The sequence below is a fragment of the Carcharhinus amblyrhynchos genome, chromosome 11 (genome assembly GCF_965287045.1).
Source record: "Carcharhinus amblyrhynchos chromosome 11, sCarAmb.v2.hapA, whole genome shotgun sequence".
In the NCBI taxonomy this organism is placed as follows: Eukaryota; Metazoa; Chordata; class Chondrichthyes; order Carcharhiniformes; family Carcharhinidae; genus Carcharhinus; species Carcharhinus amblyrhynchos.
In genome coordinates, this window is record NC_137334.1 from 95425576 (window position 1) to 95438726 (window position 13151).

Below are 13151 nucleotides of genomic sequence, written 5' to 3' on the forward strand. Positions count from 1 at the left end.
TCCTGTACGGTCCGTGTGTGTGTGTCAGTGTCAGCTCCTGTACAGTCTGTGTGTGTGTCTCAGTGTCAGCTCCTGTACAGTCCGTGTGTGTGTGTCAGTGTCAGCTCCTGTATGGTCCGTGTGTGTCAGTGTCAGCTCCTGTACGGTCCGTGTGTGTGTCTCAGTGTCAGCTCCTGTACAGTCTGTGTGTGTCTCAGTGTCAGCTCCTGTACGGTCCGTGTGTGTGTCAGTGTCAGTTCCTGTACGGTCCATGTGTGTGTGTGTCAGTGTCAGTTCCTGTACGGTCCATGTGTGTGTGTCAGTGTCAGCTCCTGTACGGTCCGTGTGTGTGTGTCAGTGTCAGCTCCTGTACGGTCCGTGTGTGTGTCTCAGTGTCAGCTCCTGTACGGTCTGTGTGTGTGTCTCAGTGTCAGCTCCTGTACGGTCCGTGTGTGTGTGTCAGTGTCAGCTCCTGTACAGTCCGTGTGTGTGTCTCAGTGTCAGCTCCTGTACGGTCCGTGTGTGTGTGTCAGTGTCAGCTCCTGTACGGTCCGTGTGTGTGTCTCAGTGTCAGCTCCTGTACAGTCCGTGTGTGTGTCTCAGTGTCAGCTCCTGTACGGTCCATGTGTGTGTGTCAGTGTCAGCTCCTGTACGGTCCGTGTGTGTGTCTCAGTGTCAGCTCCTGTACAGTCCGTGTGTGTGTCTCAGTGTCAGCTCCTGTACGGTCCATGTGTGTGTCTCAGTGTCAGCTCCTGGACCCGGGCAGCTCACACTAATTCTATCCAACAAACTCTGTTCCCCTGGGAAAGATAACCTTTGTATAAAACACGTGTAGATACAGAAATGTGACACCGTGAATACTTTCCACAGTATCAAAATATAAGTTGCTAAAAAGCATGATTGTGGGGACACCGTCTGAGTCTGTATTTCAGCCCCAAGAATCGGGGGGAGTCTGACATATATCTGCACAAACATAGCAAGATAAATAAGCCAAGATTACTTAGGGACTGAGAGCAAAGCAGGTGAAGAATTGTATAAGCCCAATAAATAATAAATAATCATAAGAGCTTTTATTCCTGGGGATTTGAGTCTGCTCCGGGTGTTCTCTGTTTTTTCAGTGTAGCGTGACAAAGTCACCATGAAACTATTCTCTCCGTTATCGCTGGCAGGGGTTCCTGCTGTGCTGTGATGGGGATCAGTCAGCAGACCATCATGAATTAAACAAAATAACTCAGAGTAACCAGGTCAGGGACAGGCTATATTCTGGTGATGTCAGAGGAGACAAGTAACACTTGGTGAAAGAAAACCACTCATTCCTACTGCTCCTGTACAGTCCGCGTGTGTGTCTCAGTGTCAGTTCCTGTACCGTCCGTGTGTGTCTCAGTGTGAGCTCCTGTACGGTCCGTGTGTGTGTGTGTGTGTGTGTGTGTGTGTGTCTCAGTGTCAGGTCCTGTACAGTCCATGTGTGTGTATGTGTGTGTGTGTGTGTGTGTGTGTGTGTCTCAGTGTCAGCTCCTGTACGGTCCGTGTGTGTGTGTGTGTGTGTGTGCGCGCGTGTGTCTCAGTGTCAGCTCCTGTACGGTCCATGTGTGTGTGTGTGTGTGTGTGTGTGTGTGTGTGTGTGTGTGTGTGTGTGTGTGTGTGTGTGTGTGTGTGTGTGTGTGTGTGTCTCAGTGTCAGCTCCTGTACGTGTGTAATATACGGTGGGTTAGAGGCAGTGACTCACTCTGCTCTCTCTTTGTACTCTGTACCTATTCAGATGAACCGAACTCTCCACATGTCACATTTTGCCACCTGGTGTAAAGAAGTAATTTTGAACGTTCCCATGAAATCTCGATTTAAAGCTGGGACGTGAATCTGCCCCGGACAGGAGCACCTGAAGTCTGTAAAATTAAACTCTGAGATCCAATCTCTCCCTCAACAGCTGCAACAACACTCTGGGTCAATGGATCTGTCTGTGAAAAATCTTCAGCGGGAGCTGGGAGTAAAGACAGACTCACAAAGCCACCCCTCTGCCCCCGCTTGTCCACATTCACTGTGACCCACTGCTGACCGATTTCAGATGCTCGTACAGATATCCACTCAGTCACTCCAGTGAAAGCTGCTGCTCACGGATGTCCCCTCTCCACCCACACAGTGCCTCACCAGTCTCCAGCTTCTCGCTACTCACAATTCTACCTCCAGCCAGCGAGCAGCCTTCACGCTTTAGACTGCACTGGCTACAAAAAAATAAAGAAATCAAATCTAATCAATGTCTTTCAAACCTGACCACATCAGCTAAACTGTAGAAATGACCTGTCCTGGGAGTGTTTGATGGGGGACAGTGTAGAGGGAGCTTTACTCTGTATCTAACCCCGTGCTGTACCTGTCCTGGGAGTGTTTGATGGGGGACAGTGTAGAGGGAGCTTTACTCTGTATCTAACCCCGTGCTGTACCTGTCCTGGGAGTACTGGGTGAGCTCAGTGCAGACAGAGCTTTGGAGTGTGAATGATGAGATCTGTATTCACTGTATTTTGTCAACCGCTCTCAAAGTGTCTGAGTGAGTTGCCGATGGTACTTTGTGTCTCCTTCTCTGGTTTGATCGTCACACTCTCTGTCACACTCAGTGAAATCCAGCTCTTTCATTTATTTGATTTGATTTGATTTATTATTGTCACATGTATTAACTTGCACTGAAAAGTATTGTTTCTTGCGTGCTACACAGGCAAAGCATACCATTCATAAAGAAAGAAGACAGTGCAGAATGTAGTGTTACAGTCACAGCGAGGGTGTAGAGGAAGATCAACTTAATGCAAGGTAGGTCCATTCAAAAGTCTGACAGCAGCAGGGAAGAAGCTGTTCTTGAGTCGGTTGGTACGTGACCTCAGACTTTTGTATCTTTTCCCTGACAGAAGAAGGTGGAAGAGAGAATGTCCGGGGTGTGTGGGGTCCTTAATTATGCTGGCTGCTTTGCCGAGGCAGCGAGAAGTGTAGACAGAGTCAGTGGATGGGAGGCAATGGAACATTTGATGATCCATGGAGTTCTACACAATTCATACATGATGGAGCCACTGCAAATGAGGATTTGACATGTGTCCTGTGGAGGTATGGGATTGTGGGGATTTGGATTATTGATTTGAGAGTAATAGAGCAAAGAACAACGAACAACCCAGCACGGGAAACAGGCCCTTCGGCCCAACGAGCCCGCGCCGCCATCTTAACAAAGCATTTTCCTACATCTACCCTGCCCCGTGTGTATGCGAATGGTACCCCCATTGGAAACCAGATTCAGGGGAGAATAGTTTAGGGTCAATTTGTTACACCAGTCAGTCTAACAGCACATCTTTGGGGTGTGGGAGGAAACCGGAGCACCCGGAGGAAACCCACGCAACCACAGGGAGAATGCACAAACTCCCACAGACACTGGCCCATAATGTGAGTGGGAGGCTACATGGATGGGTTATCAAGAAGTGGAATCCATTATTGGAAGCGATGTTTGATGGTCGAGTCTGTACAATTACTGTGAAGAAATTAGATTAACGCCAGAAAATTAATGCATTTTGTACTTTGTGCAGAAAGGTGGCAGGTTGTGAGATTGGAGCAAGCAGCACTATGGTCAGGATGGGCTGAATGGCCTTTGTCTGGGCTTCCTGCTGATTGATTTCTCTTGCCTGCTGCTAAAGCAGCTGCTTTTATTTCTGATGTAGAATTACAGGGATTGTGTCATCATTTATCAAGCACAGTCTCAGGATTCTGAAATAATTTATGAGACTGAGGTGATGTGGGCGAAGTGAGCGGGTTTGTCGAGGTGCTGTTTCCCAGTTGGTTTGCCAAGCTTTCTGCTGAGGGTGTGGCTCCTCCAGATATGTTTCCTTCACTGAGACTGGCTAACATCCCGATTAAACAAGAGACAACAAGTCTGTGAGGATAGTGAAGAAGGTGCTCTGCCACATTCTGCAATGCCACAAGGCTCATTACATTGACACAGCCAACCGGAACTAACCCAACCTCAACTCATGTCACACCTTCCGGAGGTTACTGTGCCAGCACACAGTCTTCACAATTACATCCAGGTATCAATACCTCATCAAAGCTCCCACCTTGGCAAGCAACATTGCAAAATTGTGTCAGACACTTGGAGAGGCCACACACTTCCATCTTCCTCCAGAATCTCAAAACTTAACGATAACATAACACTGTACAACACTGGGGTTCAGTACTGGTGGGGATGGGTCTGTCACTGTACAACACTGGGGTTCAGTACTGGTGGGGACGGGTCTGTCGCTGTATAACACTGGGGTACAGTACTGGTGGGGACGGGTCTGTCTCTGTATAACACTGTGGTACAGTACTGGTGGGGATGGGTCTGTCGCTGTATAACACTGTGGTACAGTACTGGTGGGGACGGGTCTGTCTCTGTATAACACTGGGGTACAGTACTGGTGGGGACGGGTCTGTCACTGTATAACACTGGGGTACAGTACTGGTGGGGACGGGTCTGTCACTGTACAACACTGGGGTACAGTACTGGTGGGGGTGGGTCTGTCACTGTATAACACTGGGGTACAGTACTGGTGGGGACGGGTCTGTCTCTGTATAACACTGGGGTACAGTACTGGTGGGAACGGGTCTGTCACTGTATAACACTGGGGTACAGTACTGGTGGGGACGGGTCTGCCACTGTATAACACTGGGGTACAGTACTGGTGGGGGTGGGTCTGTCACTGTATAACACTGGGGTACAGTACTGGTGGGGACGGGTCTGTCTCTGTATAACACTGGGGTACAGTACTGGTGGGAACGGGTCTGTCACTGTATAACACTGGGGTACAGTACTGGTGGGGACGGGTCTGTCACTGTATAACACTGGGGTACAGTACTGGTGGGGGTGGGTCTGTCACTGTATAACACTGGGGTACAGTACTGGTGGGGACGGGTCTGTCTCTGTATAACACTGGGGTACAGTACTGGTGGGAACGGGTCTGTCACTGTATAACACTGGGGTACAGTACTGGTGGGGACGGGTCTGTCACTGTATAACACTGGGGTACAGTACTGGTGGGGACGGATCTGTCACTGTATAACACTGGGGTACAGTACTGGTGGGGACGGGTCTGTCACTGTATAACACTGGGGTACAGTACTGGTGGGGACGGGTCTGTCACTGTATAACACTGGGGTACAGTACTGGTGGGGACGGATCTGTCACTGTATAACACTGGGGTACAGTACTGGTGGGGACGGGTCTGTCACTGTATAACACTGGGGTACAGTACTGGTGGGGACGGGTCTGTCACTGTATAACACTGGGGTACAGTACTGGTGGGGACGGGTCTGTCACTGTATAATACTGGGGTACAGTACTGGTGGGGAATGGGTCTGTCTCTGTATAACACTGGGGTACAGTACTGGTGGGGATGGGTCTGTCGCTGTATAACACTGGGGTACAGCACTGGTGGGGATGGGTCTGTCACTGTATAATACTGGGGTACAGTACTGGTGGGGACGGGTCTGTCACTGTACAACACTGGGGTACAGTACTGGTGGGGACAGGTCTGTCGCTGTATAACACTGGGGTACAGTACTGGTGGGGATGGGTCTGTCACTGTACAACACTGGGGTACAGTACTGGTGGGGACGGGTCCGTCACTGTATAATACTGGGGTACAGTACTGGTGGGGACGGGTCTGTCACTGTACAACACTGGGGTACAGCACTGGTGGGGATGGGTCTGTCACTGTATAACACTGGGGTATAGTACTGGTGGGGATGGGTCTGTCACTGTATAACACTGGGGTACAGTACTGGTGGGGAATGGGTCTGTCACTGTATAACACTGGGGTACAGTACTGGTGGGGACGGGTCTGTCGCTGTATAACACTGGGGTACAGCACTGGTGGGGACGGGTCTGTCGCTGTATAACACTGGGGTACAGTACTGGTGGGGATGGGTCTGTCACTGTATACCACTGGGGTACAGTACTGGTGGGGAATGGGTCTGTCACTGTATAACACTGGGGTACAGTACTGGTGGGGAATGGGTCTGTCACTGTATAACACTGGGGTACAGTACTGGTGGGGACGGGTCTGTCTCTGTATAACACTGGGGTACAGTACTGGTGGGGGCGGGTCTGTCACTGTATAACACTGGGGTACAGTACTGGTGGGGACGGGTCTGTCTCTGTATAACACTGGGGTACAGTACTGGTGGGGACGGGTCTGTCACTGTATAACACTGGGGTACAGTACTGGTGGGGGCGGGTCTGTCACTGTATAACACTGGGGTACAGTACTGGTGGGAACGGGTCTGTCACTGTATAACACTGGGGTACAGTACTGGTGGGGACGGGTCTGTCTCTGTATAACATTGGGGTACAGTACTGGTGGGGACGGGTCTGTCACTGTATAACACTGGGGTACATACTGGTGAGGGAGGGGTCTGTCACTGTATAACACTGGGGTACAGTACTGGTGGGGACGGGTCTGTCACTGTATAACACTGGGGTACAGTACTGGTGGGGACGGATCTGTCACTGTATAACACTGGGGTACAGTACTGGTGGGGACGGGTCTGTCACTGTATAACACTGGGGTACAGTACTGGTGGGGACGGGTCTGTCACTGTATAACACGGGGGTACAGTACTGGTGGGGACGGGTCTGTCACTGTATAATACTGGGGTACAGTACTGGTGGGGAATGGGTCTGCCTCTGTATAACACTGGGGTACAGTACTGGTGGGGATGGGTCTGTCACTGTATAACACTGGGGTACAGTACTGGTGGGGACGGGTCTGTCGCTGTATAACACTGGGGTACAGTACTGGTGGGGACGGGTCTGTCACTGTATAATACTGGGGTACAGTACTGGTGGGGAATGGGTCTGCCTCTGTATAACACTGGGGTACAGTACTGGTGGGGATGGGTCTGTCACTGTATAACACTGGGGTACAGCACTGGTGGGGATGGGTCTGTCACTGTATAATACTGGGGTACAGTACTGCTGGGGAATGGGTCTGTCACTGTATAACACTGGGGTACAGTACTGGTGGGGACAGGTCTGTCACTGTATAACACTGGGGTTCAGTACTGGTGGGGACGGGTCTGTCACTGTATAACACTGGGGTACAGTACTGGTGGGGATGGGTCTGTCACTGTACAACACTGGGGTACAGCACTGGTGGGGATGGGTCTGTCACTGTATAATACTGGGGTACAGTACTGGTGGGGACGGGTCTGTCACTGTACAACACTGGGGTACAGTACTGGTGGGGATGGGCCTGTCACTGTACAACACTGGGGTACAGTACTGGTGGGGACGGGTCTGTCACTGTATAATACTGGGGTACAGTACTGGTGGGGACGGGTCTGTCACTGTACAACACTGGGGTACAGTACTGGTGGGGATGGGTCTGTCACTGTATAACACTGGGGTACAGTACTGGTGGGGAATGGGTCTGTCGCTGTATAACACTGGGGTACAGTACTGGTGGGGACGGGTCTGTCACTGTATAACACTGGGGTACAGTACTGGTGGGGAATGGGTCTGTCACTGTATAACACTGGGGTACAGTACTGGTGGGGAATGGGTCTGTCACTGTATAACACTGGGGTACAGTACTTGTGGGGAATGGGTCTGTCACTGTATAACACTGGGGTACAGTACTGGTGGGGAATGGGTCTGTCACTGTATAACACTGGGGTACAGTACTGGTGGGGAATGGGTCTGTCACTGTATAACACTGGGGTACAGTACTGGTGGGGACGGGTCTGTCACTGTATAACACTGGGGTACAGTACTGGTGGGGATGGGTCTGTCACTGTATAACACTGGGGTACAGTACCGGTGGGGAATGGGTCTGTCACTGTATAACACTGGGGTACAGTACTGGTGGGGATGGGTCTGTCACTGTATAACACTGGGGTACAGTACTGGTGGGGACGGGTCTGTCACTGTATAACACTGGGGTACAGTACTGGTGGGGAGGGGCCTGTCACTGAATAACACTGGGGTACAGTACTGGTGGGGACGGGTCTGTCGCTGTATAACACTGGGGTACAGTACTGGTGGGGACGGGTCTGTCACTGTAAAACACTGGGGTACAGTACTGGTGGGGACGGGTCTGTCGCTGTATAATACTGGGGTACAGTACTGGTGGGGATGGGTCTGTCGCTGTATAACACTGGGGTACAGTACTGGTGGGGACGGGTCTGTCACTGTATAATACTGGGGTACAGTACTGGTGGGGATGGGTCTGTCACTGTATAACACTGGGGTTCAGTACTGGTGGGGACGGGTCTGTCACTGTATAATACTGGGGTACAGTACTGGTGGGGACGGGTCTGTCTCTGTATAACACTGGGGTACAGTACTGGTGGGGAGGGGCCTGTCACTGTATAACACTGGGGTACAGTACTGGTGGTGACGGGTCTGTCGCTGTATAACACTGGGGTACAGTACAGGTGGGGACGGGTCTGTCGCTGTATAACACTGGGGTACAGTACTGGTGGGGACGGGTCTGTCGCTGTATAACACTGGGGTATAGTACTGGTGGGGACGGGTCTGTCGCTGTATAACACTGGGGTACAGTACTGGTGGGGACGGGTCTGTCGCTGTATAACACTGGGGTACAGTACTGGTGGGGACGGGTTTGTCGCTGTATAACACTGGGGTACAGTACTGGTGGGGACGGGTCTGTCGTTGTATAATACTGGGGTACAGTACTGGTGGGGAATGGGTCTGTCGCTGTATAACATTGGGGTACAGTACTGGTAGGGATGGGTCTGTCACTGTATAACACTGGGGTACAGTACTGGTGGGGATGGGTCTGTCACTGTATGACACTGGGATACAGTACTGGTGGGGATGGGTCTGTCTCTGTATAACACTGGGGTACAGTACTGGTGGGGACTGGTCTGTCACTGTATAATACTGGGGTACAGTACTGGTGGGGACGGGTCTGTCACTGTATAACACTGGGGTACAGTACTGGTGGGGATCGGTCTGTCACTGTATAACACTGGGGTACAGTACTGGTGGGGACGGGTCTGTCACTGTATAACACTGGGGTACAGTACTGGTGGGGACGGGTCTGTCACTGTATAACACTGGGGTACAGTACTGGTGGGGACGGGTCTGTCGCTGTATAACACTGGGGTACAGTACTGGTGGGGACGGGTCTGTCGCTGTATAACACTGGGGTACAGTACTGGTGGGGACGGGTCTGTCACTGTATAACACTGGGGTACAGTACTGGTGGGGACGGGTCTGTCACTGTATAACACTGGGGTACAGTACTGGTGGGGACGGGTCTGTCACTGTATAACACTGGGGTACAGTACTGGTGGGGACGGGTCTGTCACTGTATAACACTGGGGTACAGTACTGGTGGGGACGGGTCTGTCTCTGTATAACACTGGGGTACAGTACTGGTGGGGACGGGTCTGTCGCTGTATAACACTGGGGTACAGTACTGGTGGGGACGGGTCTGTCTCTGTATAACACTGGGGTACAGTACTGGTGGGGACGGGTCTGTCTCTGTATAACACTGGGGTACAGTACTGGTGGGGACGGGTCTGTCGTTGTATAACACTGGGGTACAGTACTGGTGGGGATGGGTCTGTCTCTGTATAACACTGGGGTACAGTACTGGTGGGGACGGGTCTGTCGCTGTATAACACTGGGGTACAGTACTGGTGGGGACGGGTCTGTCGCTGTATAACACTGGGGTACAGTACTGGTGGGGACGGGTCTGTCGCTGTATAACACTGGGGTACAGTACTGGTGGGGACGGGTCTGTCTCTGTATAACACTGGGGTACAGTACTGGTGGGGACGGGTCTGTCACTGTATAACACTGGGGTACAGTACTGGTGGGGATGGGTCTGTCACTGTACAATATTGGGGTACAGCACTGGTGGGGATGGGTCTGTCACTGTATAATACTGGGGTACAGTACTGGTGGGGACGGGTCTGTCACTGTACAACACTGGGGTACAGTACTGGTGGGGATGGGTCTGTCACTGTACAACACTGTGGTACAGTACTGGTGGGGACGGGTCTGTCACTGTATAATACTGGGGTACAGTACTGGTGGGGATGGGTCTGTCGCTGTGGTTAGAGATGGAGCTGTCAATACAGTTTGTTACTCACCGGCCCGGACACCTTCATGTCATGTAGCCAAGCCCAATCATCTTCATGGTTGTCCACCAGCATTATAGTCTCTTCGTCTGGCCAGGCCCACTCCGCCAGGAGGTCTATCTGGACCTCCTCTCCAATCGAATGCATTCCTACCGCGGGATGGAGACTTGCCACTGGCAATGGGACGACCACGGTGCCAATCTGTGACCAAACAGAACAAAGCTTCGGTCAGTGAAGGTGCTGAAATTCCTGGTGTCCGTGCATGTGAGGTCAGTGAAAATACCCATTCTTCCCCATTCTGAGTGAGCAACAATGCTGTCCATTATAACAGCCTCAATATGGATTTGAAATAACTTGAAATGATATCAATGAATGATCAACCAAGATGCCTAGAACTAACAACACTGGCAACTTTCTGCTCATGAGACAGAGAGTGGGGGTCAATGGGTGCTATTCGGATTGGCGGATGGTGACTAGTGGAGTGCCCCGGGGTCGGTGCTGGGGCCTCAGCTTTTTACCATTTATATAGATGATCTGGAGGAGGGAACCGAGTGTAGGGTGTAGAAATTTGCTGATGACACCAAAATTGGTGGAACGGCAAATTGTGCGGAGGGTGGGGAGAGTCTACAGAAGGATCTAGATAGGCTGGGCGAATGGGCCAGGAACTGGCAAATGGAATTTAATGTTGGCAAGTGCGAGGTGGTCCACTTTGGTAGGAATAATGGTAGGAAGGGTTATTACTTACGTGGAGAAAAACTGCAGCAGGCGACGGTGCAGAGGGACCTCGGGGTCCTTGTGCATGAGTCGCAAAAACCCAGCCTGCAGATGCAGCAGGTGGTCAGGAAGGCGAATGGGATGCTGGCCTTCATCGCGAGGGGGAATGAATATAAAAGTAGGGAGGTCTTGCTGCGGCTGTATAGGGCATTGGTGAGGCCGCAACTGGAGTACTGTGTGCAGTTTTGGGCGCCGTACTTACGCAAGGATATTTTGGCCTTGGAGGGAGTGCAGAGGAGGTTTACTAGGCTGATGCCGGAGTTGAGGGGGTTGAGCTATGAGGAGAGGCTGAATAAATTAGGCTTGTACTCGTTAGAGTTTAGAAGAATGAGGGGAGATCTCATTGAGACGTATAAGATGATGAATGGGATGGATAGGATAGAGGTGGAGAGACTCTTCCTGCTCAGAAAGGATATTAGGACTAGGGGGCACAGCCTCAAGATAAAGGGGGGGCAGTTTAGAACGGAGTTGAGGAGGAACTTCTTCACTCAAAGGGTGGTGAATCTCTGGAATTCTCTGCCCGTTGAAGTGGTGGAGGCTACCTTGCTAAATATTTTTAAGACACGGGTTGATGGGTTTTTGATAAGAGAGGGGATTAAGGGTTATGGGGAGAGGGCGGGAATGTGGAACTGAGCCACGACAGATCAGCCATGATCTTATTGAATGGCGGGGCAGGATCGAAGGGCTAGTTGGCCTACTCCTGCTCCTATTTCTTATGTTCTTATGTTCTTATGACGTGGGTATGCCGGCGTTGGACTGGCGTAAACACAGTAAAAAGTCTGACAACACCAGGTTTTAGTCCAACCGATTTATTTGATAATAGATTCACAAGCTTTCGGGGTTAGCCCCTTCGTCAGGTGAATGGAGAGTTCTGGCCTCAGACAGAGCAGAACACATGATGCTAAAATGCCACCCCTACTACCTTCCACGCGAGTTATATCCCACCCGTGTGGATGTGAAGATTGGGCTGGATGAAATATACACCACTATGAATAGCCTTGAGACGAAACATCCCGAGGCCTTGTTCATTGGGGCTGGGAACTTCAATCAGGCCAAGCTGAAGAACGTACTACCAACTTATCACCAACACACCTCCTGTTCCACCAGAGGCCCAAACATCCTAGACCCCTGCTACACAAATATCAAACACGCCTCCCGCTCTATCGCCCACAAGGCTGTGCTCCTGCTCCCGGCTTACAAGGCAAAACTGAAGCAGGAGTATCTGTCAAAGAAAGCCATGCACTGTTGGTCTGAGGAATCAGATGATCCCCTACAGGGCTGCTTGGAGTCAGTGGACTGGTCAGTATTTAAAAACTCTTGTGACCAGCCTGAGTGAGTACGCCACTACAGTAACTGATTTCATCAGTAAGTGTGTAGAAGACTGTGTGCCAAAGAAGCAAATCCGCATGTTTCCCAACCAGAATGAACAGGGATATCCACAGCTTGCTGAAGTCCAGATCTGAGGCATCAAGTCAGGTGACACTGACCTATACAAGGAAGCCAGATACGATCTAAGGACATCCATCAAAAATGCCAAAAGACAATACCGTTCCAAGCGTGAGTCCCAGGCTAGCCACACCAACCCCCGCCGACTATGGCAAGGTCTACAAGACATAACAGGCTAAAGATGAAGGCATCTAAAATCGCCGGCTCCAACGCACCCCTCCCTGATGAGCTCAATGCATTCTATGCCCGTTTTGAGCAAGAGATCAGCGAGCGCATGCGCTCCACCCTGAAAGCCCTGGATGAACCTGTATCTGGGGTCATCATTGCAGATGACAGAGCAGCTTTCTTGAAGGTTAACCCATTGAAAGTGGCCCGGAGGGTACACAGTGGAGCACTCAGATCCTGCACAGATCAGCTAGCTGTGGTATTCACAGATAACTTTAACCTCTCTTTACAACAATCTGAGGTCCCTATCTGCTTCAAGAAGATGACCGTCATCCCGGTACCTAAGAAAAGCCAAGCAGTGTGCCTTAATGACTATCGGCTAGTAGCTCTGACACCCATCATTATGAAGTGCTTCAAAATCAATCCCAGCCTCCTGGACTGCCTGGATCCACTACAGTTTGCCTACCGCCGCAACAGGTCCACAGCAGACACCATCTCCCTGGCCCTGCACTCAACCCTAGAATACCGAGATAACAAGGACATCTACGTCAGACTCCTATTTATTGACTACAGCTCAGCCTTCAACACCATTATTCCCACAAAAACTCATCTCCAAACTCTGTGATCTGGGCCTCAGCTCCTCCCTCTGCATTGGATCCTGAACTTCCGAA

The 13151-nt window shown here is 51.1% G+C and overlaps 1 protein-coding gene across 1 annotated transcript in view; it reads right to left on the reverse strand.

Moving 5' to 3' along the window:
- LOC145350232 (SPRY domain-containing protein 3-like) overlaps positions 1-13151 on the reverse strand; it is a 321444-nt gene that overhangs the window by 99366 nt on the left and 208927 nt on the right. The window contains exon 6 of the mRNA XM_080199294.1: positions 10108-10296. Coding sequence (XP_080055420.1) covers positions 10108-10296 — 189 coding nt within the window. The remainder of the gene's footprint in view (positions 1-10107; positions 10297-13151) is intronic.